Source organism: Crocodylus porosus, unplaced genomic scaffold (assembly GCF_001723895.1).
Source record: "Crocodylus porosus isolate Cpor-Errol unplaced genomic scaffold, CroPor_comp1, whole genome shotgun sequence".
Classification (NCBI taxonomy): domain Eukaryota; kingdom Metazoa; phylum Chordata; order Crocodylia; family Crocodylidae; genus Crocodylus; species Crocodylus porosus.
In genome coordinates this window covers 8,939,623-8,965,175 of record NW_017728951.1, presented here as the reverse complement: position 1 = coordinate 8,965,175, position 25,553 = coordinate 8,939,623, and the positions used below count along the sequence as shown (strand labels likewise).

Below are 25,553 nucleotides of genomic sequence, written 5' to 3'. Positions count from 1 at the left end.
ATTTCCATATTGCTTTTAGTATGATTGGGGCATAAACTGTACTAAGTTGTATTTTCATTGATCTTTGGAACAAACTTGCAAACATTTTGATCAGGCTTTAATGTGTACATTTTAATGAAATGTTTTAAATTGAATATTAACTGCCATCAGCCATGGAAGAATGGCTGTTTAGAGTGTGGGACTAACCTCACAGATTTCAGAAATTTTTGTACTGTGCCAAATCATTTTGAGTGTTCTGATTGATTTTAAATTGCGTGGATGTATACAGCACAGCTGTATAGCTCACAGAAGTGTGAGATGAATTATATTCAAGGTAGAGGGTGACTTTTAATCAATACAATGACAATAATATCTTGTTTAATTTGTCTGATGGCAGTATTAAACATCAAATCAAGCAGTTTATTATGTCAAGGAAGATAAAGTATGGCAGAAATAAAATTCACTTGACACTAGTTTTCTGTATTTCATTGCCGTGACAGGCCATCATGATTGGGGATGATATTGTGAATGATGTAGGAGGTGCCCAGCAGTGCGGCATGAGAGCTCTACAAGTACGGACAGGAAAGTACAGGTCAGTGCACATTATACACTCTATAGTCCATATTGTGATCCTGGAAAGAAGGGACTATAAATGTAGATTATGATTTGTTGTATTAACCTTACTCCCCAAGTACACTATGCTCCAGTTTTCTTAATGCATGTTAATATATAAAGGACTTGAACCCAATAGAGTTTTAGAACAGTATTATAAAATGGGCACAACAGACATGATTTTTAAGTGGGGGTTTCTGTCACTGATGGGTGCACAATTTTGCAAGCAACTTACCTGTCTTCTTTCCGTATAACTGCTTACAGAGATGTTGAATATTGCACAGACGGGTGATAGAATTTTCCATGTGTTTAAAAAAAAAAAAAAAGAAGAAGAAGATTAGACAGAATTGTACTTACAGAAGTGAATGCCAGAGTCTGGAAATCAGGCCCATTGGCTAGGTACTGTGTGCTGAACGTCTGTTCTGTTACAGATATAGATCAGTTTCCAATCACTTATATGGCAAAAGCGTAATGTCTGTACCTGGCAATTTTATTTAGTTATTTTAAAAAACATGTTTTCTGCTACACAGATCATGGATAGAAATTGTGTGTGTGAAAGCTAAGTCATTGCCAGTATATATACTTGCCTATATTTCCTTTATTAAACTCTGCCTTAACGTGTTGTTTTAAGTGAAAATGCTTCATTGGCTATACAAACCATTCTGCATTTGGTGTAAGTAATGGATTTTGGATGTTTCTCACATTGCATCTGTATTAGTAGAAGAGAATGCCCTGTTTGCTCAGCTGAATTAAACCACAGTATACAGTGCAGCAGTAGCCCTTATTATTTTGGGCTGTAGTCTCACCCCAAGGCCAGTTAAAATTGAGGAAGGTAATATCCCCTTGTTCCCCAGACCACAGCTTCATCTTAATGAGTGCTATAAAAACTTAATGGTGCCTAATCTTTTAGCTCAGGAGTGGGCAATAATTTGGGCCTGGGAGCCACTTAGGGAATTTTGATGAGTTGTAATGGGCCATGTCAGGATTCCCCCCGCCCCCCCGCAACTCACTGAAATTCCCTATGTGGGATGGTGCTCCAGGCAGGGAGCGGTGTTCAGGAGTGAGACAGGCAGGAGAGGTAAGGATCACGGGGTGGGCTTGTGGGGCAGCCCCTGCTCTGTGTGGGGGTGGATGTATGGGGGGTTGGAGGGACATGTGCATATGCTGCCTGGGTGCTAGGTCCTGGGAGCCAGTTGGAGGAGAAGGCAAGGGGTACAGGTAGCAGAGCTCACCCAGGCAGTGGAGGGTACAACTTCTGGTGAGGCTGCCCCCAGCCAGTGTGCACAGCTTCCAGCGGGGCTGTCCATGCCTCCAGCAGCGGCTCCCCTCCCTTCCAGCAGCAGCTCCTCCTCCTGCTCTTGCTGTGCCACTCCAGGTGGGGAGGAAGCTTCAGCCAGTCAGCTCCTGTCCCAGCACATGGGACTCTAACTCCAGGTCCAACCTGCCTTCCACCCACTCCACTGGGAAAGTGGGTGGAAAGCAGCCAGGAGCTGGAGCAGGACCCTGTGCGCTGGGGCAGGAACTGCCCAACTGAAGCTTCTGGCTGTTTTTTACCCACTTGGCCGCCCACGTTGGGTGGGCAGAGTGGGTGGAAAGCATCTGGGAACTACAGCCAGAGCCCTGCACACTGGGGCAGCAGCCGCCCAGCTGAACCTTCCTCCCAGCCTGGAGTGGCAAAGCAGGAGCAGAAGGAGGAGCCGCCACTGGAGGCGAGGATGCTGAGCAGCATTCGCACTGGGAACAGCCCTGTTCAAAGCTGTGCATGCTGGCTGGGACTGACCAGATCCGATCAGCAGGGGAAGATTACCTTATGCCCCCCCTCCCCCCCTTGTGGGCCGGAAGCAATCAGCTGGTGAATCGAATCTGGCCCGCGCACCATACTTTGCCCACCCCTGTGCAAGCTGCTGTATCTCTTGTTCAAAACACAGAGAGCCTCCATCTCCAAGTGAGCTAGATAGCACTGCAGGATTATCCCTCAGATAGCTTGGATTTTTATTTTTTTTTATTTTTGGCAAGAAACTCAGTTTGAAGCCTGTAGTACACTTGTCTTATTTCGAGTCAATTGCTGGTGGTATAGTCACATCATTACAGGGGCCCTTTCCAAATGTCCATCATTCTAGATGTTTGTTTGAACTACCAGTCACAGACGACTCTACTAGCTGCTGTAAAAATACAACTTCTGTGACAGGAGAGAATTTTTCATGTTTAACTGTATGTTTGGCTTGGAAATACTGATGCAGCAAGATGAATGAAAAATGGCAGAGATAATTTTGTAGCAGAGAAACAGTCAGGAAGGCAGGCAAATACGTTACATTAGCATGTTACTTTTCAAGTCAGTATGTGTCTCTTCTCTGTTTAACTTGGATTAGTGAAGTACAGGCACAGACATTTGAAACCAAATTAGGACCTGCTCTCTTGACTCTTACAGGCAATTAATAGCAAATTTGTGGGAAGGGGTCTTGTAAGGTAGCTGTATAGACAGGTATACAGCTGTATGGGCAGGTACTGGCATTAGTAAGTAAAATCTCATGATCAACTATCTATCAATTTGAATATATTTCTGTAAATGCTTTCTGCTACTGGATTTATTTATCTGCAATTTTTACAATTCCATTACTTTTCTGTGGGAATTTTCCAAAGGGTCCTTTTATTTTAACAGTTGATTTTCCAGTAATATTGATAGAGATCACCATGCAGTCCCTCAAAGTCTTGCATACAGGCATCTGTGTGACATACTTTTAGGAAAACCTGTTCTGAAAGAAGAGCTAAATTAGGACCTACCGCTGAACATCTACAAAGTGCTGAGCAGCTCAAATGCACACAACACCCCACAGGAGGCACTAATCCAGGCTTTTAAAAAGCCTGCAGTGAGAGCGGGAATAGTGTATTTTCATATATCAGACAGGCATTTGCTTCTGTGAAGTATGAGCCACATAAATTGTAGCTATAATAGAATGCCCAATTGCTCTAGACAGAAAAAGGACCATTTCCCTCTGTTCCTATTTAAATTTCACATTAAAATGTATGTTTTCTATCATCCAGAATCATATACCATTATATGGCAATGAAATATGGTTACGTCCCTCTCAGAATCAAACACCTGGAGTCATTTCCTTCGCTGTGCCTAGCAAGCATCGATAAAAATCATACAAAGTCTTCATACGGAAGGAGAACAGAGCTTTGGTTTATGACGGACTCCCATTTTAATATGCATGGAAAAAATACAGTAGGAATTGTGGAGCACTGAAAAGAACAAATCTAAAAGAATAAAAAATAATAGGTAAAACATAACAGAAGAGCAGATTATTTTGTTACTATCTGAAGGACAAACTCCTAGTGCTGTTTAAAAGTGAATAGTTTGGCACTAGTCAGTTTCCTTACCTGCACACATATAATGCATCTTGCCCAAGGAGCTGTGTGCTACACTCAGGTACCTTTAGATGGCACCATTAGAACACTTACTTCAGTATTTGATGCGATTAACAGCTTCTCCATGGAAGCTAGGGCTAGTTTGTAAAGTGAGTGTAAAGCATAAATGCTGCATGATTAAGTTATACTGTAGATGCTGGGTGTCATAATAATGGGGTTTCCAGAGATTTCAGATATGAAAATTTTGAAGCTCACCTAATACAAGATAACCCCTTTTGAGTATCTGATAACCCCCATAGGCAGGCAAGGTTCTTTGAATAGATGTGATTCATTTATTAGACCAACTAGATAATTGGAAACAAGTTCTTTGTAAGCTTTCGGGCACAAACACCCTTGTCAGGCATGGGAGACTGCTAGTGTTATGTGTACTCCAAGGTAGAAAAGAGGCTAATTTACAACAAGCAGGTCAGTGAAAATGCAAATGAGTGAAAGTTTGGAAGACAATGGGTAGAGATAGGAGGGGAGGGGGAAAGGGAGGGGAATGCAAGTGGCCAGCTGGACGCAGGTTACCTGTATTGGATGTCAGACAGGTTGTAATGTGCCATAAATCCAATGTATATATTTAAGTCCATGATTGTTTGTATCCAATAAATTTATGAAGTGAAGCTCATAGGCTCATCTGTGAAAGGTGTTTTGTAAACTTCCTTTGAGGATTAATTCTCCCTGTGCCTGATGAAGAGTGTTTATGCCAGAAAGCTTGCAAGGAACTTTTTTCCAGTTATTTAGTTGGTCTAATACAAGATATCACATCTAGCCAAGGAACCTTGTCTTCTTATGTCCTTAGACCAGGGGTTGGCAACCCCTGGCACACCTGCCGAGCATGGTATGCAAGGCCATTTTGCTCGGCACGCCTTGGTCAGCCCCAGCTCTGGGTAGCTGCTGGAGCCCAGGCTGCTCCCAGCAGGGGTTGCAGCTGCCTGCTGGAAGCAGCCCGGGCTCTGTGGCTGGCAGCAGCTACCCAGAGCTGGGGCCAGTTGCAGCCTGGAGCCCTGGCATCACCTCCATACTGGCGCATGCACCCACACATCGGAGCAGGTGGTAGGGGAGGGGTCTGAGGCAGCACAACCCCGGTATCTCCCCTGTTTCTGGCACAGAGGTGACGACTGGGTTCCAGAGCCCGGCACACCTGTTTGTAGCCAGCCTGTGCTCTGGGCAGTTGCAGCAAGCAGTGAGAAGGCTGCAAACAGCTGTGCCAGGCTCCACAGCTCCCGCATCAGCTTCATGCTGGCAGCAACTGTGCGTACCTTGGGGCAGACAGCAGGGCAGCGCAGCCTGCTCTGAGGTGCCTGTGCAGTCGCTGCCAGCATGGAGCTGATGCTGGAGCTGTGAAGCCTGGCACAGCTGTTTGCAGCCTGCCCACTGCTTGCTGCAGCTGCCCAGAGCCCAGGCTGGCTACAAACAGCTGCGCCAGGCTCCCGAGCCCAGTCATTGCCTCTGTCCCAGAAGCGGGGGAGATACCGCGGTTGCGCTGCCTCAGGCCTCTCCCCCACCACCCGCTCTGATGTGTGGGTGCACAAGCCAGTACAGAGGTGATGCCAGGGCTCCGGAGCCTGGCACAGGTGTTTGCGGCCTCCCGGCTCTGGGTAGCTGCTGCCAATCACAGAGCCCGGCCTGGGGGGCAGGGGAGGCAGGGCTGGAGCAAGGGACAGCAGGGCTGGGCGGCAGGGGCTTTGGGTAGGGCATTTTGCCATGTGCCCCCTGCCCTTATTTTGTTTTTGTGGCATGCTGGCACTCCGGCACCTTCCAAGGTAGGCATTGTGGGGGCTTTCGCCACTCTGACCAAAAAACGTTGCCTACCCCTGCCTTAGACCAACACAGCTACAACCAACAACTCTAATAACCCCTGTTACAGCTGTGATCTGTGTACCAGAAGGCTAGTAGTGGCCAGCAACAAAATATAGGAAGAGTTAGGCTGTAAGAATTGTGTTCCTCAGTATACCAAAAAATGAGAAGCATTTTGGACATGAATTGTTCCAGGGAGGTTTCCCAACGTAATAGCAGATAATGGGACTTAAACTGTTCATACAAGTTGTCTCGTGTATGCAAGTTTAGGTATGCTGAAGTGGCTCTCTCATACCCCCTATTTCCTGTTGTACCTCTGATGTATGTTTACCTTGGACTTCCAGCTAATTTCTTTTGGTATGAATCCATTTATTTCAAAAGAGTCAGTCTGATTTACCTCCTGCTGGACTCGGAAATCTGCAGTCAGTAATGTGTTTAACCTTGGAAGCCAGGAGTTGCAAACTGTAGCCAAGGTTGGAAGAGGAATCAAGGTTACTGCTTTTCAGACTTACAAACTACGATTATAGTTTTCTATAAGCTTTAGAAGATAGTAATGACTATAGGACTTTTAGCTGCTTTACAAAGCTAAGAAGCCATTTCCCCACTACCCTGAAAAACTCGGTATTTGAACACCCTGTTTATTGAATCATGTACCTGAAAGTTTCATTATTTAATAAAAATAGTTATTTCACCTCAGGGCAAAATGCCATAATGGGGACAAGAACCTGAGTTTTGAACTGATATATCACACTAGTTGCACACTGTGCTCTGTTATTCAGTCACCATGTTAATGGGGGCCAGGTCACAATTTAGAAAGGGGGTTGGATCTGGGGAATGGAGGTAGGGATTCAGCCTTTTAAAGCAGTACGTGCCTCAAGGTCTATGGAGCTCCTAGGATAATTGTCAAGGCTGAAGGTCACTTATATGAAGGCCCATTGCTTCCAAAATGTTGTGTAGACTGCACAAGCATAAGCACCTATCTTTCTTATTCCCACCCAATGAAATACTCAGATTCAAACCCTCCGGTGTACCGTGGGGTGGTACTCAGATAGATAGATCCATAGTTTCCTCTGGTTCTCTTTCTTCCATCTCAAATGCACCTGACCTGTCTCCCTGCATAGTAATACAATGGGATATCAAGCTCCCAATGCTGGGGCTCCTATCCAGTAAGCAAAGACGAGACTGAATAAGTCAATCTGTAAAGCGCAATGAGTTCTACCTACAGTAGGCAGTCATGATTTCTGTGTACTGAGATTGGAGGGGGTTATCTGAGAAGAATTCTTTTGGATTGAAGTTAGCTTGGTAAGCTGTGGAAGGAGGAGTTTGGTTGGCTAAGTACGTCAGTTTTGTACATGGTCCAAGAGGTGCTCTGATACACCCACTTTTATCAGCTGTAAAATCCAAATATAAAGCAATGGTTATATATATTTTTTTTTAATCCAACTTGGCCAGTCACCCCTTTTCAAATGCAGTCATCCGTCTTGTAGAGAATCTACACACGCGCTCAACTGTGCAGTAACTGCTGGCACTGCGTAGTCCCAGCACCACATGGGTTGCTTCTGACCCTACTGTGCAGCAGCCATGGCATCATGGTTCATCCCCACCAATGCTACGTCACTGTAGCAATGAGCTATATCACTGTAGCTTGTCACTACAGTGACATAGCGTCTCATGTTGACATGCCCACAGTATGTGCTAGTTCCACTTACAGCTGATTGGCTGAGACATAAGACTGATTATTTTCAAAATAACAATTAATTCTGCACTTCTTTGTTTATTATCCTGATTCCTTTCTTGTCATTTGTGAATTAGAATAGAGCCAAAAGCTTACACAGAGGCATTTCAGACTCTCTCCCCATAAAATCAGAAGCACCTTGCAAATGTAGCAACATGTCAGATGTACAGGTAATTCTTGGCAGAGCCAGGGAATTTCCTGCTTGCTTTTTGTGTATATTTATTGCTTTATAAATAGTGGACTGTGGCTGAAATAAACCTACCTGCAAAGATCGTGCAGAATGTGCCCTGTCTTTCAGCTTTTATTATGTACTGGAACATCATAAAAGTTTAACAGTTTGCAGAAAGTTGGATGAGAATTTTAGTACCATAATTTTTGCATTGTGATGGAATGAAATCTTCAGGCAGGCTACAGTAAATGGCATTGGTGGGGGAAGTGGCCAAGACAGTACACAAAGACCAGGTTATTGTATCATTTTGCTAGGTTTTTGTATCATTCTTAACGTTTCTTTGGCATTCATTTTTCTACACACCAACAGGAAAGACCGATATGTTGTTTCCTAAATGCAGCATAGAGCTATTCTTTTATACCCTAGAAATCAAATAAACAGGGTATATGGGATGGACCTTGCATGGCAACTGACTTAAACTTTCCCCAAGAGTAGCAAAACATCTTTACTGTAAGAGTAACTGGCAGTTACACTGTCCATGGAGGCCTGGTTATCAATAGCCATTTTGGGGAGTCCGTGATCTGGCAGTACAGCTTCATGCCAGGCAGCACCTGCCCACTCAGTTCCTTCATGATCATCGCTCCTGAGGAAATTTGGCTTCGTAGTATTAAATAAAACAAATCTTCCAGTGAGTGGATTATACTAGCTTCCTCTCTTTCAAAACACTCCCCTCTTTGAATGTCCAAACATTTTCAATTTTGGAGGCTATTTACTGCTCCCTATGGGTGCAGGTCGTTAAAACAGTGGACAGATAAAGTTTTATGGGTCTGGACAATAGAAAATGCATGTGATTACCTGGGAACTCTGTGTGATGTTGCAACAACTTGGAGCCTGGTCTTTCTTGCCATTATGAATAAGGCATTTCACTGGGACACAGGAGACCTGGGTTCTATTTCCAGTTCTGTCACTGGCCTACTAGGTGTTTTTAGGCATATTACTTTGCCTCTCTGTGCCTCAGTTTCCCTATCTACAAAATTGAGATATTAATATTGACCTTCTAAATAAAGTAGTTTTGAGATCTAGTGATGATCAGCACCATATACGTTTAATAACAACAGTAATAATAAACATAAAAGATTCATCCAGACTTCTGGGTTATTAATGAGCCATGGCAGTAGATGGCTTAGAGGGGTCCAGAGCAGGCATCCTGTTCTAATCATAAGCTAGGATAAGATAGGAAGCCTGTAAGGTGTCCTGGGATGTATGCTTAGAGCCTTCATAAGCCAACTACAACACCTAATTGCTGAACTTAAGCATGGAGGAACATGAGCTAGTGGGCAGAGCTCCATTCTCAACTGTACTCCAAAACTCAGCAAAAAGAAGTCTGTGAGAAGACACCCATTGGGAAGACATTTGCTAAAATATGGTAACTGAATTGTGTTAAAATGCTTATACAGACAAGGTCACTGTAGTTGTAACATGTTAACTGTTTGAAGCAAGTCCTAAGGGAGAGAATAGAATGCGTCTTGATGCGCATTAAAAATGCGCCTAGTAGTAGCTTTGAAAATACCTGCTGAAGAATTGGAAGCCTGCAATTCTAGGTGCTGTACATGTCAATTAGTAAAAAAGGCAGCTTGGCCCTGAAGAGATTACAGTTTACAGATGTGATGGAAGACACAGAAGGTGAAGACAGGTGAGCAGAGAATGGAAAGGTAGGGGTGAAACAGTTGTCTTTGGCCTTGTCGTATCTACCAGTCCCTTGACAACAACAGCTCTATGGGGCAACAGCTAGTTCTTTGATTGGCAATGCCTTGATTGTTCCTTGACTGTTACTTGGTTAGTGCTGTTCCTCTGTTGTATAATGCCATGTACATGTCCCATTTAATAAGCTGTCAGATTTCAAGGATGTATTACATGGACCGATTTGAATCTTGCAAATGAAAATGAAGCAGAAGACCTACCCAGTCTTGGATATAAAATTCTTCCTTCCCAAACAGTCGGGAAACGTTTAAGAATGAAGACAGTGGTTTTAAAGGTTTCCATTCCACTTGTGTAGCAGCCTCATTCATAATGGGTTCAGAGAAGCAAAGATGGCTCAGTGGCCACTCTGAAGGAAACAGTTACTTGAAGGACAGGGGAATGCTGTGTCTAAGACAAGCTTGGATGCATGGAATTAGATTGCCTGAAAACCAGCTGTTTTGAAAAGCACCATAGCCAGAAAGACCATTTTGTTTCTCTTCTATTTTGTTGCTGTTCTCTATCCCACCCAAATGTGTCTGTGTAGTATAGGCTCTTTTGGGCAACAACTAGTTATTTGATTGGCACTGTTCCTTTATTGTACAGTGCTGTGTACATTTGTGCAACTGCATGAATAATAATAGAGCCCTTTGGCAACTTCAGATTGCCGACCATGTTGTCATACTAGTTTATATTTCTCACCTCCCCACAAATCCATAATTCATGACATTACGGGAACTCTAATGGGGGCTGAAATGTAAATGTACAAAAACAGGCGTTTTGTGCAGTGCTCTCCGAATTTTCTCATGGAGTGTGTTCATCCCACAGCACAATACCCCTGTAGAAAGAGTCCAACTGCAGCTCCAAAGGATCAGCTAGTCCAAGTGACTCACTGAGCAGCCTGTCAGCCTCCTTGTGAATGGGCCAACTTGTAAGCGCTGCCAGAACACCAGTCTTTCCCCCTTGTGTGAGTTTTCATTGCTCAGCCTTATGAGACACTATAGGAAACAGGCCCTTGCTTATTTTATTTTTGAGTAGCTTTTTCTTAGTGGTAGTATAACGTTGCAATAGGAAAAATACCACAGTAAAATAGTCATGGGAGTTAATCAAACATTACAGTATTTCTTAACGCTTGTCATTTGCAGTGTGCCAGAAATATTAGTGAGTTCAGCATTTGACAGGAGTGATGAATGTCATTACCAATAGCTAAATATTTTGTTTCTGTAAAAATGCTAATGAGTCATCTTGAAACGCGCTGCAGAAATGGTAGGTCTGAGACAGCTGCACCGTTGTGGTTTCACTAGAGATTTCCTTTTTCAAAACTCAGGTTCCTCTTCTCTGTGTTTTTCTCCCCCTTAGTTAAATGTCATTCTGGGTCACTGTTCTGGTACAGCTTTCAGTGAGCAGCATAGGAAGGGGCGAGGGGGCATGAATTAGACTTGGATCATCAGATAGAGCTGAAGCAAAGTATCTATTTCCAAACAAAGAAAACTTCATCACTGGTGGAACACCACTAAAGCGAGCAGCTGAATGCCTGAAACTGTAACCTTTCTCCTGGCTTAAGCTCTTACTGTTATAATTTACCTACAATGAGATGATGCCTAGGAGCACCAGTCATGGTCAGAGTCAAAAGATGGTCTCTTGCCCCAAGAAGTTTACAGTCTGAATAAAGCTCTTGCATCCTACCCAAAGTAATAGTGGTGGCTGTTTCAGTTGCCTGCTGACAATGTACTTTTCTTCCGACTGTGAGCAGATGGTAAAATGGTTGTAGTCAATTCAGAGAAGCTTCTGTGTTGTGACTGGATTTATACTTAATTTGTATCCTAAGCATTTATTACGTCTGGGATTCAAACAAGGATCCTAAGTTTTCATAAAGAGCTTCTTTATCAGGTGGCCCTAAAATGTATTTCTGTACCTGAAGGATGACTATAAGGAGGATGGCGATACACTACACTGGGCTGCAAGGGACTGGACAACCATCTGAAAATGCAGCAAGGGAACGTTAGGTTAGGAAGAACTCAATCACTGGAACAGACTACCGAAAGAGGTAGTGGGTTCTCCATTCTTGGACAAGTTTAAGTACAGGTTGGACCGATACTTGGATGAGATGGTTTAGACAGAGCTAGGTGGGTAGGGAGCAGGTGGTAGGACCGGATGACCTGAGGTCACCTCCAGCCCTACTTTTCTAGGATCTGGTCAGCCAGTAAAGTCTATGCCAGTGGTTCTCAAACTCTGGTCTGTGAGCCCATAGGAAGTGTTCTGTATTGGCCCACACTCTGACGAGACATTTAGGTATCTGATGTAGTTTTCCACCATATACAATTTCTGCAAATGTTGGGTTTAAGATGAAGTACCAAAATAAGCTGGATTTGGTGCCAGTTTCATAACTAAAACTTTCACCAGTTCAAACCAGTACTGACACATTGTTTTCAGTGAAGCAGAAATACCCCTCTCAATAGAAGCTAAGTTAGGAATTTGACAATCAATGACTTTATTTTCATTTACATCTCCTTTATAGTGTTTACTGTTAAAACTTTGATGGTTAGAGTGCATGAATTCTGGATAATGGTTTCTTGTCCCCAAAATTTTGAGGATCCATGAGCTAGGCTAAAATGGAAACCACTGGCCTTTTTTACATACGGGTGTAGTATGGCAGTCTAGATAGGAAGCCCAGTATTCCAGCGAGTCTTTCCATGTAATTCCAGCAAATTACAAATTTTGGGTGCCTAGATTAGCACTTGGCTTTTGCAGATGTTGGCCTGATTAGACGCAGAGTTTCTAGTTCTGTAACATAACAAATCACTACTTATCTGATGAGCATGAGAAAAAGATGCTCTGGAAATGATTACTGATGGACCTTTCATGAGGAGGGTTGAGGGAAAGGTAATAAGGGAAGAGGAATGTTCACATTAAAAAAAGCCTCTACAGGGTCTGACTTCAAAACACTTCACGTGCTTTCAAAGAAGTTAAACGCTTAACCACACAAATTACCAAACTGAAAAATTAATAACCTGCAGGTTCCAGTTTGTAGATCTGCTGTACTTACTTTAAGGATATGACAACTTCATGCATGAATACTGGTTTTGTTTGCCAGGGCAAGAATAACAGAATAATGTGAGAACTGGGGTTTGTTTGAGGACCAGCATTCTCCCACCCACACATCTCCCTCAGCCCCGTGTAACATACTCGGTCAGAATTTATGATAACACTCTGCAGCTGACACTCGTATCTGAGACTCACATTCACATGGTGCTGTGTAACAATTACAGTTATTAGTCGTTGTGGTTTCCAGCACTTGTCAGCAACTGTTTGTTTTACCTCACTTGTAATTTGCCAAAACCTTAGCGAATTGAGACTTCAGGGCCAGTGCTTTTGAAGGAATTCTGCATGCTGCACAGAGATGGCCATCATTTTTAAAGATAAGTCATTTGCTTCCTTGAAAAGGACCATTAGGTTGACCAGAAACAAAACAGAGATTCCAACAGGCTAGACATTGTAACACATTACACACATAGTTAGACATTATAACTGCTTACACATTGTCTCATTTTTAGAAATTACTTTTTTTTTCTTCTTACACTGCCCCTGTGTTTCTTTAAAGGGAGACGTGCTCTAGACAGTTAGGTCTTGAGGTGGATCTCATGTGCATTTGAATAGTGGCCCCAGTTTGTAGTTGTACGGCTACACTGAAATTATTTATAGTGAAAGTCGTGTTCAGCCATGGAACTGTCCCCTGAATATACACATAATTGGTTATGTGGCTTATATTTCCCAAAGTTATCTGAAGCTGAAGTCTTAGGGGACTTGAGTTGTACCTTTCTCAGCTAAACAGACTTGGAGGAAATTAGTTAGACCAAGGATCTTCTCCTTATTCTAGTGGAGCAGCAACTTTTTCTAGCTACTCAGTCTAATAAAAGATATCACATCTACTCAAAGAACCTTGCCTGCCTTATTCTAGTGGATACTTTCATGGCACAGCTACTTTTATGTCAAGGTGTTAGTGCTGCATTTAAACCTAAATGAAGACTCATCAGTTCTTGTCTGTTTAGCATCACACACACACACACACACACACACACACACACACACTTTTTAACAGCTGTCAGTAGGTGTATAAAACAGTATGAAAAATGTAACTGAAACACATTGCTTCAGTATTAGAGATGGGAGATTAATCAAAAGTAGAAACAAAGAACCTGCAATCTAGGAAGTAGAGAAATGTACTATTAATATGATGTAATTAATATTAATTACTGTTAATAATAACTAATAGTTTATATATATCACATCATATGTTTGAAGCAAAACTTATGTACCTAGGGCCAGCCCCTCTTCCTCCTGAAGTCTCTGATTACTACCCTGTTCCACCCTGCTTAAATCTCTCTAAACCATTAACATGTCTTTTTGTAACTCCCCTTCACCTGAGCCTTAGGACTAAGTCACAAACAGAAGCAAGAAGGAGAAGAATCCATCCACTTCTTGTGGTGTTGCAGGAACACAGTAAGAATAGGACTATGTTTTTATACCAAGTGTTTGGCACCCTACAGCCCTTGTGCCAAATCTGGCCCATGGAGGTGTGGGGCCTTGGCAGCATTTGGCGGTGAAGGGTCTTGTCCACACCACACTGCACTGCGCCACGGCCAGGCAGGAAGGGACTTTGCCAACACTGGGGCGAGGCCGCAGGGAAGAAGCAGTGATGGTGCCTGGGCCCTGGATCTGGCCTGCCTCTGGATAACATTGTTGACCTCTATTTTAGATGCCTATTCAGCAGGATAGGACTGGGCCCAATGTAATTTTCCCAACAGCCTGGCAAATGAAGTAACTAAGTATTATTATTTTAGAGAGAAGGAAACTGAAGTAGGGAGTGACTTTTACTTTCACACGTCTGTTTGGTTGTAAAAGAGAGGTCTAAATCTAACAAATTGTGCAAGATCTTGGTGGCCTTTAGCGTTAGCCCCAAGCCCATACTTCACATTGTAAGTTGCAGATGAAATGGTCTGGTCCCTGGGCTCCCAACGTAGCTTTCTGGGAACCTGCCAGTTTCCAATTTATATCCAAGGAAAGGGGTTTTTCATGGTGTAAATTTCCAGAGGGCTGCATCGAGCATAATGGAGCCAACAGAGGACTCTGAAGCAAATTCGACCCCTTATTTTGGATTAACAATTGCATTTTATAGATAGTGGGAGTTTGAAATGTTTCCCTTCACTGTGTGAAATGTCAGAGTGCTTTGCTGAGCAAAGCAGCTGCAGCCTTCCTTTAAAAGAGTCTCCTGTGCAGTGGAGCACTGTAACCTGCTACAAAATGCAGCCCTGTTTGAACTCTGACAGACATTTGTAGTTGAATAATATTAACTGTTCAGCTGAGCCATTGGCTGCCTGACACCAAAATCATACCTAAAAATAGGAGAATGTCTGACCTCCGAGTGAAGAATTTTCACTTGTAACCCAACCTGGCATCCACCCAAGATGACATCATCTGGAGGGGAAGTTGGAAAAGCTTTCAAAATGTTGCTTTTTGTGAAGGGATTTTAAACAGTGGTGTCAACTGATAATCATGCAGCATGTTTGCAACAATCATGAATCAAGGAAGGAGGGAGGGGATGCAGGGGAGAAAGCCAGTGATGGACATGGAGGTTCCAGTAACTTGCTACAGGAAACTCTTTTATTCATGTTTCACAGGGAAGTAATTGAACAAGAAGGCCTCAATTCAGGTCCTGTATAACATTCCCAGCATGCAAAAGCTGACCTATATGGGCAGCTACAGGTTTCTTTAATGCCTGGGATGCTTTGACTGGAGTAGAGCTAATGTTACACATTCTGCACCATCTTCCTCATTAGCACAGGCAAGGCAGTACTGCAGTACAAGAGCAGTGCTGCACACTGGTCACACCTGCATGTGGTGACAGTCTTGGATAGCATTACAAGTCAGTGCAACCTTGAGTCTCTCCAGTATGGCATGGCCCATCTCAGCCCTTAGCTGCTCTGGGACCAAGAGAACACAGTAATGGCTAAAAGAGGTGGGCAAAATGTGGCCATGTGGCCCGCCAGGCCATTCTATCCGGCCTGCAGGGCCCCTAAGATATTTAAAAATTAGCAAAACCTAATGGATACACAGCCTAAGAACACAGAATGCCCAGTCCTAAACTTGTTTAAGAACTGCCCTCTATTTGTAAACAGAAAATAAGAGCGGGTTGAATCAAATGCTGGTTTTGATTGTTGGTCATTTCAAAGACTGAGGCATGAAGGGTGTTTCCTCCTAGAACATTTGAATAGCAAGAGTTGCATACAATGTTTGATAGAAAGTTGGCTGCTTTACTTCTCAAGCTTTTCCTTTGGTTTTGCTGTGCAGTTCCCACTTTCAGACTTTCACTGAGTTTCTGGGTTTGAGCAAATGCCAAATGTCAAAATGAAACTCTCAAAACTTCCATGTTTGACCTGGTTTTGTGTTAAAACAACCACTTTAATCTGTCCTATGTAATAAATATAGGGAGAAATTCTTTATTCACAAGTGCATTGTCAGATTTTTTTCTTTTAGCAGTTGCTCCCTGATACTTTTTTTATAAAGACAATATAACATGAATAATTGTGTGAAAGGCAGGAACCTAAACCTTAACAGCTGGAATAAATTTAGTGTAATGCAGCAATGTATGCCAATTCTGGCATAGTTCAGCTGCTCAGTTACAGACCCCTAGTTTCATGGAGCATTAATAGAACTGACATGAATGAATGAAGTTTATACCATAGATGAGCTGGGTTTCATTCCTACAGTCATCTCTTATTTCCCCCTGTTGTTTCTTATGGTGTCACAGACATTCTGTTTCCCTGTCATCTCACTTTCACATTTTTTTTTAAATGGCCTGTAAATGTGAGTTCACCTTAATAAATCAGCCAGGCTTTTGCATCATGCAGTCCCTCTCCTGGAACTATTGCCATGACTGAATGCTCCCTTGTTCAACAGTCCCTCATGCTGGTGCTTCATGAAACAATTCCTTAAGCACGTCACATCCAACAAATTCTGTTAAAAAGAATATTCAGGATGCAAAGCCAAGTACTCCAAAGCTTCCTGGCTACCTGGAACCAGTTCCCTTTCGAGTTTTCCTCTGATGCAGTCTTTAATTTCATAATCAGGTTCCATTTCTTTGCCCAAAATCCCTGCTTCATTCAGTGCAGGGAACAGACCATACTGTCCAAGTGAGTAGCTATTTGATAGGCCTTTTTACTGCATCATTCCCTTTCTGTCCCCATGCTTTGTTTACAAAGAACCATTCAGAACATCCTCCGAATACAGAAATATTCATTTCCTTGTGGATTTTTTTATGGTGCCCTCCTCACAGTAGCATCGTTGTTTGCAAACCCAAATACATTTATTATCACAACACTTTGAGAGATGATGGGATTTCTTCCTCTTCATTTGACATACAGGGAGCTGAGGCACTTACATTAAAATCACAGTTGTTAAAAAGTTTGACTTGTTTTGGGTGCCCAGTTTGACAAGCCTAAGGCCCAATTTCTTCCGAGCGCGTGGCACAAGTAAAGTGCCATATGATCAAAACACAGGTCTGATTGGCAGCAGCTGCAACTGTGAGTGCTCGGCACTTCTGCAAAGGACAATCATTTATGGGCACTTATGAAACATTTGGATTAAGTGTCTAGCTTTACATCACATAGGAAATGGATGACAGAGGTAGGGGTAGAATCCAGTACTCAAAGGCAGCATTCAGCTGTTTCAACTGCAAGAGCAGTATTCTTCCTGGGATCCCGTGCCTCATTTACTGTGAACCTTGCAAGTTCCGTAATAAATGAGGCTGAGGTCCTGCAGGCAATGGAGTCATTTGCTATAAAACCCTGAGTCAGTTCCAGGACAGTTTATCCTGTGCTTAGAGTATGACAGTGTTAATAAAGACTGTATGCTTTGTTAACAGTGGTTCCTGGGTTACTCAGATGGATGTATATAGTGAAGTCCCTGCTTGACTTAACCAGACATTTGGTTCTTCTTCTTTTATATGCATCTGTACTTGGCATAATTATTTGTTTTGGGGTCAGAGTTATGGTTTGCTTAGCTTCTTTTGACTGAGTATGGAGTACATGATACTATTCTGGAGATATGCGTATCTCTGCATGAGTGGGGCCAGGGAACAGTTTTGGGCCAAGGACATTGAGGCTAGTGCTTACTCATACAAAATGGGCACAAAGACCCCAGCTGAAAGGAAACCCTGTCTGCATTTAAATCAGCCTAATTAAAGTGTCTTTTTCCATGAAGAACTTTAAGCTGGCAGTTGTACAGCTGTGGGTAAATAAAATGGTTTGTGCAATTGCAATCTTTTGTGTGTATGTGATTTTTTTTTTCTTGCAGTAGTATCTGTGGGATATTGGTAGGATGTAAAACGCAATAAATAATCACCTGCCTGCCCTGGGATATTATTTTATCTTCAAAAAACTATAGGGGCATATCCTCCACCGATGTAAACAGCTGAAGCTTAATGGACTTCAGGACGACTATGCTGATTTACATTTGCTTCTGATCTGGCCCAGTGGGTGTCTAGAAATATCTGAGCAAGTGTAGGGGAATAATGAACTCTCCTCCCATCTGGAACACATTGCATACATCAGGAGAAGGGAGTTATTGGAGAGACTGAACTTTCCATTTATTGGTGTATAAGGTATTGAAAGACTGAATGTAGCCTAGATAATTATAACCAAGATTAGCCATCTTGAAATGGAGAAGTAATGACAATCCCAGTTCTCCCCAATCCTCCTTCCCCACCATCTCACCCAAATGTACTGTCTGTTTATCTAACACCCTGGGCTTGTACTCCTGTATCTTAGGAGCAGCCAGATTTATGTAGGTACAGTTCAACAATCGAAATACTTCAGAGTTCATCCACAGAATCTGGAAGGTGCTCTGGTTATTTTCATTGTCACTGCTCACAAAGGCCGTGGGAATGCAATAGCAAGGCTAATATGATACAGTCCAAAAAATAAGATTGAGTTTTGAACCAATCCAAATGGCCTCTGCTAGTTGTTTTTCAGGAGTGCTAGTCATACACACAAGTTTAGCTACAGGTACAGCTGCTTAACAATCTCCACTAACATCCAGCAAGAACTGAATTCAGCTCTGCGTGTTGGGAAGGCTCTGGGTTGACTTGATGAGGTCTCATATAATCGCGTGATTAATATTGGCAAAAGATATAATACAGGCAGTTAGTAAGGAAAGGGAAGTGTCTGGTTATTGGAACAGGGGATTGGGAATGACTTTCCTTTTAACTCCTATCTCTGCCACAGGCCTGGTGTATGATCTTGAACAAGTAATTTCAATTCCCTCATCTGTATTATGAGACTAATAATATTCACCCATACTGAAGTCTCAAGGAACCACATCTGAGTTTTATCCAGTTCCCATTGAAGTCACTGAGAATCTTTCCACTGGCTTCAGTGAGAGTTGAATCAGGTCCTGTAAGCCCCAGATATATTTATTTCCAACTTTTTTTATTACTGTATTAAAAGCCTTTAAAATTCTGCCTAGCTCTGTCACAAGAAGTGAAGATTTTTGTAATGAAACCATGACCTGAATTCCTTTGGGGAATAAAAAAAAATGGCTTTAATATTCTCAGAGTCCTGCCTCTGGAGAGTGGTTTTTTTTTCTCTTGTAAACACAGGATTTCTCAGAAGTTGCTCTTAGAGTCTTCTTGGAAAGGGTTGAATATGCTAAATAGCTTGTTGACAGAGCAGGGGGAGATATAGAACCTATGGGGTACTTGCCTTGATATCCTAAGTATCTTGGATCTTGTGTTCCAGCTGTAGTGAGCCTCATTTAGGTCCAAAGTGCTACTTCTGGCACCCTGCTCTTACACACGTGTGTACTAATCTGTTGCAACTCAGTGATTGACAAATCACAACCTGTTATCAAAATAATGATTAAGGGCAAGCTTAAGTGCAGTTCACTGTACAGAATGTTTTAAGCATACCTACAGTGAGTAGCATGGAGCAAAGTTTTGTCCAGACAGATGTTTCCTGAATGGGAAAGAACAACTGGATCTGATATAAATTCTCAGTTAAACAGCTTTTCCATGTTCCCGGTTTCTTTGGCTTATAATGTTACCAAGTATTATTCCAATTAACAGTGCTTCTTGTTTGCTTTCCTCTTGGCTGTCCAACTATATGCCATGCAAAAAACCCCTTTTCATGTCATGTAGAATCAAATAGGGCATTGTATTTGAGACATTAGACCTCAAATACTGGGTAGCCTGTGCCTTCAAACTGAACATGAACATGGTAACAAACCTAGATTAAGACCTTGGTCCTAGACCAAGATGATTGAGTCTATATTACCAAATTTAGTAGGGTTCAGTGGGAATCGCAAGCTAAGAAGCACCCATGGCAGGGTGGCTCCAGCTTTAACTTTTATGTTGCACCCTGCCCATTGTCAGAAGATGCAGAACAACAGATACCAACATATTGTGATTATCACACCCACTAAGTGAACAGATGTAGTCTGGGCCTTTGAAAAGGCAGTGTCCAGTTCTTCTGGCCCAAAGTTTGATTTAAGGCCAATTCACAAAGGCATCAATGGATGCCTATAAACATGCAGGATGCTGACTTTGATGCATTCTAATTAGAACACTTTGGCAGCCTTGCTGTCACATGTATTCAGCGTCCCGCGTTTCAAAATAGCAGCAGGAGCACTTTAACTAAAGCTTATCAAACAAACTTTAGTTAAAGCACCCCCACTGCCATTTTGAAGTGCAGGACACTGAATACACAAGATGCTGCAGGCGTTTTAATTACAGTGGCTCCCAAGAGCTCCTCTAATTAAACCCCGCCCCCACCCCAGAGCAAGTTATATGATTGGTGGGAGAAAGACATATCCCTAGCCTCCTAAAGGCTGTGTAGTTGTTTGGGTTTTTTAAAGAGTAAACTTTCCTATTGCTATAGTTTAACCTTTATATCATGGGAGCTCCTAGTGGTCTCAATTCCTGTCTGAGGGGTTTCAGTAAAAGGGTGCAGTCAGGATAAATGATTATTATGGAGGGTTGTACTCCAGAAAACTAACTAACTCTGCAGCAGGTTAGTATCTGTAAATACAAGTACTATCCTGATGCAGAGTTTTTTGTGTGCAGCTGCACATATGTAGACCCTAGCAGGGCTGGTTGGGGCACAGAGGTGCTTCAGTGTGGGGGCTCCCTGTCAGCTAGCCCCACACAGTAGCACCCTCATGCCCCACCCAGCCCCTCTGCAGTATGTTGAGCTGAGTCAGAGCAGCCCCAGGATGGCAGGTTAACCCCTGGGGCCCCCTGCCAGCTGGGGATGCTTTGACCTGGCTCAGTATGCTGTGGTCCTGGGTACTTGTGTAAACGCAGTGCCCGGGAGCAGTTAACTCCTTTGTGAACTGCTCTGGAGTTTATTATGTCACATTAATTGCATGTGTAAATGCTCCCAGTAAGGAGCAAACATGTAACAACCTTTCTCAAGCCAGCTGCCTGCAGTGGGCTCCGTTACAGCACTGGGCCACACACAGCTGTATAGGCAGCGGCTCAAGCCAAGGCATATGCAAAAAAAAAAATGCCACGCTTGTTTCAGGGCAGTTGGAAACACATATGTATTCGTGTTTACTTAATGGAAAAGAACCCAATTCTTTGAGAGAGAGTCCAGAACGAAATCTGATCTTGGAGCTTTCTTCAAGGGTACTGCAAACAATGGAGACCTAAAACAACCTATATACAAAAATAATTGACAGTGTCCTTTTCACTTCTGCCTGACCTTTTCAGTGGTCTGTAATTTGATTACCTGGCTGTTCCTTGTTCTCCTCTTTCACAGCTTTGGCAACCTGGGAGATAGAATTGATATGACCATGCAGCCAAATGGGAAAAGTGAGCAAAAAAAGGGAAGGCAACATAACATGCTGCTGTCTCTCCTGAATGTTTCTCTGTTGGATACACGGGCTGCAATATTTCATCTGGCTGTAACTGGAATGAGTGCAGACAGAATCCATATTCTACCGTGTCTTAAGCAGTTAGGAAACTAGCTAAATCCTCAGTGGATGTCATCTAAAAATTAGCTAGTTTCCAAATGAACTCAGAAACTGTTCTCTTTATAGGATTTAATAGAGAATAATATGATAGCTATTACTCTGCAAGAGATTGGGATGAATCTTTATAGAAAATATGCCTGTAAAAGTGCTGCAGAATAGGATATAATCAACACTGTTTTTTGTTTGTTTAATCAACACTTTTTTTGTTTCACCTACAAAGATGCAGTCTAGATGCATGTAGAAAATGCGAGGAACTCTAGAGACCACATATCCTGTCGAATAGAAGTCAGTAAGGCCTTTGCAACAGTGTGTACAGAATATTTACTTTTTTTTCTTTCTTCTTTTTCTCACCCTTTCCCCAATATCCATCTCACTCAGGGTCTTTCATTTCCCCCTTTTTGTTTACCCACCTCTTTTTTTTTATCTATGCTCTCCCTGTGTCTTTTTTTCTCTTCTTTCTTAGCCCCGTTTTTCTGTCTCTCTCTCTCTTCCCCCCACCTTCCCACCATCATGCCTGGTTTTCTTTCCCCTTGTTCTTATTCTTAGTACTGTACTGGAAGATGAGGAAATTGATTCTCATCAGGCCCCTCTACAGTCCTGTTTACTTTGAGTCCTAGCAGAGGTGTGAAATTGAGCAGGACCAGAAACACAATACAGATTCCAGTCAGTTTCACACGGTTGCTGGCAGCCACCACAGGGAAAACCCACTGCACAGGAACATCCTGCGGGGAGGATTGTCCTGCGGCCTTTAGCCACCACAAGAGAATCAGTTTGCTCACCAATCAATAGGTGTTCTTGGTATAGATTAGCCCTGGCTCTGAAATTACAGTAGGTAACAGTCACAAAATCCCCCGTGGATTCCTAATGATCGATGCCATTCCAAGGGTTTTTGCCTCCAAATATGTGCCTTTCTCAGGCATGATTGTTATTCTGTTTGGATAGTCCACGTTCCTTGGCACATGACAGCTGCACATAATCTAGCAATAAAGAAAGACCCCGTATATCTTGTAATGAGATGGCACCTCTGCCAGGTTTGATTGAGTATTCACTCAAGGGGAGGGAGAAGCAAATGTGATCCCCTTATTTGGCTCCACTGACAGCTTAAAAATGGCTTTCGTCTGAACATTTGCAGTTGGCTGGTGTTATAACTAATATACGAAAACCACAAGCAACTTGGGAAGAGGAAGAATGGAAGGTTATTTTTTCCCTAAGCTTTCTGTTTGCTCACTCTGTGCACTTGACAGCACTTCGTTTACAGTCAGTTTTACTGTTTCCCCTGAACAGTCTATTAGTTTCCTCTCCGTAGTTTATCTTGCATACTGCAACAGGAGAGAGGAGAACATTTCCAAAAAATAAGACTGAGAGACTCTCAAACCACTGGGAGCTCAGAGGCAGATGCAATGCCTGAAGATCCTGTTAAGGTGATTAGATTTCAAGTTGGTGGGGGCCAAGCAAGACACTTAAGCACATGCCTGACTTGAAGTGGTCCCAGTGAAGTGATCGACTTAAGTTTCAGGGTACCATTGAAACCAAGGGGACTGTTCATGTAAAGTGTTTTAAAGCACCTTGCAGAATCAAGCAGTGTACAGGTAAAAGTCCTGTATGTGAGAAAATGGAGCTGAATCTCCTCTCCCTCTTAAAATATCCAAGAACTGTGAGAGAGAGGCTTGCAGTGTTGTTGCAGTTATCTTATACTTTTTTGTTCTTTTCTTTTTTCAGAATATATTACTTCTTTTAAACTGTGTGTTCTGAGAGAACATAGTATGTCGCAATCTAGCTTAGTTTATACCATAAGACAGTGTACTTTAAATGTTGCTCAACACTGGAAGGAGTTAATTATGCATGCATCAGGAGAGGCTGGAATCTGAGTAAGCAGATAAATTGTACTTATACTGGCCTTGATGCATGTACTTGGGGCATTAAAAAAAACAAAAACTGATGGGCAATGGAAGCCAGTTGTTGCCATACAACTGAAGAATGATCCATCATAATGTAAAACTTCTGAAGGTTGGTTTCATCCATAACGTTAAAATCCAAGCTCCGCTATGAAATCCGAGGAACAGCATTTTCTTTTTGGTCCTTTTTAAAGACATGCACCAGATCTGAGATCCAGACTGAATTCTGCTTTTTTAATGTTCCTATGATAATAGTCCAGGGGTTGAAGAAGCACTTCTGGTCTCAAGTTTTGATTCTGACCCTCTCTTAAGATAAAATGTGCTCTACCCTTTTTCTTAAAAAAACTAAGCTGAAGTTTTGCGTAGAGATGTGATAGCTAAAATTTTGTGTGCCAACATTATACCCAGATAAAGTCTCTTTTTCTGCTGTTGTGCCATCACTGTTGATCAGTTACTTTGCTCTTCTTTCCTTGTCCATTCTCATACATATTTCTGCAACTTCCGGATGATTTGCTGGAGTAATCTGTGTGGATCACTGTTCCATTGGTGTAGGTTACATGAGAGAACCCAGGTATGCTGTAATGTCACATGAAGTAAATAACCAAAATCAGCCTGAACAGGGTGTGTAGGGTTGGACTTTCAAAAGTTCCAGCGTGATTTTGGAGCACATCTCGTTGACTTCTGATGGGACCTGTGCCCCTACTCATCTGGATGCTTTTGCAAATGTTACCCACTTTTAATAACAGGATTCTGCAGTTTATTTTTCTCCCTGCAACCTGCACTGGATGTTTCTGGGTTAGCACAGCACTTTTTGCTATTTTATCTATGCGCATATTAACTAAATTGTTAAATTAGTAACTCTTAGTCACAGGTGTGACCATCAAACTGCAACATTCCCATGTCATGGATTCAGATGTCCATTAGGTGGCATCAAAGACAGCATTTTTCATTAGGACCGCAGGGTTCTTACTAGTATGCGTGTTGTTTTTCATGAATTCACATTTCATGCAAACATTGTAGAAGCAGAATGTGCAAACAGAAAGCCGGCTGTGTGTATGCCTCTGGTATTAAATCGGGGCAGGCAATTATTTGAGCCTGAGGGCCACATAAGGAATTTTGATGAGCTGTCACAGGCCAGGTCAACAGCCCACGCCCCCCAACAACTCAACAAAAATCCCTATGGGGCTTTGGGTGGGTGGGGAGCTGTGGTTGGGTGTGGGACAGGCGGGTGTGGCTGGGATCATAGGGCTGGGTCGCAGAGCAGTGACAGCCCAGGGCCCTGCCTGACCAAGCTGCAATCCTCTCCCTGCATGCGTTGCCCTGTGTGGGGTGGGGGTGTTTGGGGAAGGGGCCATGTCCACATGTATAGGAGGGCTGCCTGTGCACTAGGTTGTGGGAGCCAACCAGAGGGGAGGGGAGAGAAGGCGGAAGGTGCGTACAGCAGCTTGCCCATGCAGCGCTCCACGTGGGGCCAAGCCTCACCCAGGACATCCAACACTACACTCCAGCCTGCACCCATTGATCCTGCCCCGGACCTGGTCAGCACACAGCTTCTGGTGGGGCTGTTCCCAGTGTGGCTGCAGCCGGCTGGGTGCTGCTCTGCTCTCCTCGTCTCCAGCAAGGTCAGCCTGGCTGAAGCTTCCCCTCCACCCCCCGCCCATGTGAAGCAGCAAGAGGAGCAGGACCCACCACTGGAAGTGAGGGGAGCAGAACAGCACCTAGCCGGCCGCAGCCGCGCCAAGCACAGCCTCACCGGAAGCTGCATGCACGGGCCAGGGCCTGCGCCAGTGGGGCTGTTCTCACCACCTCGCCTCCAGTGGCCCCTCCTCCTCCTGCTCCTGCCCCTGCTGCAATGCTTTGGGTGGGCCAGGGGGGACCTTCAGCCCGGTGGGTCCTGCCCCAGCATACGGGGCTCCAGCTCCAGCTCCTCGCTGCCTTCCAACCGCTCTGCTCATTGTGCCAGGCAGGTGGAGCGGGTGAAAGGTGGCTGAGAGCTGGTGCCAGAGCCCCTCAGGCTGAGGCAGGAACCGCCTGGCTGAAACAGCCTCCTGCTCAGAGCACCATGGCAGAGGCAGAGGCGGGAGGAAGAGAAGGAACCTGATCCCACTGCTGCCCCTGCTGCGCTGCTCTGGGCAGGCGGGCAAGGGAGAAGCTTCAGCCAGGTGGCTCCTGCTGGAGGTGAGGAGAG

General features: G+C 43.5%; 1 protein-coding gene across 1 annotated transcript in view; it reads left to right on the top strand.

Annotated features, from left to right (window-relative positions):
• LHPP (phospholysine phosphohistidine inorganic pyrophosphate phosphatase) overlaps positions 1 to 25,553 on the top strand; it is a 161,197-nt gene that overhangs the window by 52,821 nt on the left and 82,823 nt on the right. Inside the window, exon 6 of the mRNA XM_019556158.1 lies at positions 480 to 571. Within this exon, the coding sequence (XP_019411703.1) occupies positions 480 to 571 (92 nt within the window). The remainder of the gene's footprint in view (positions 1 to 479; positions 572 to 25,553) is intronic.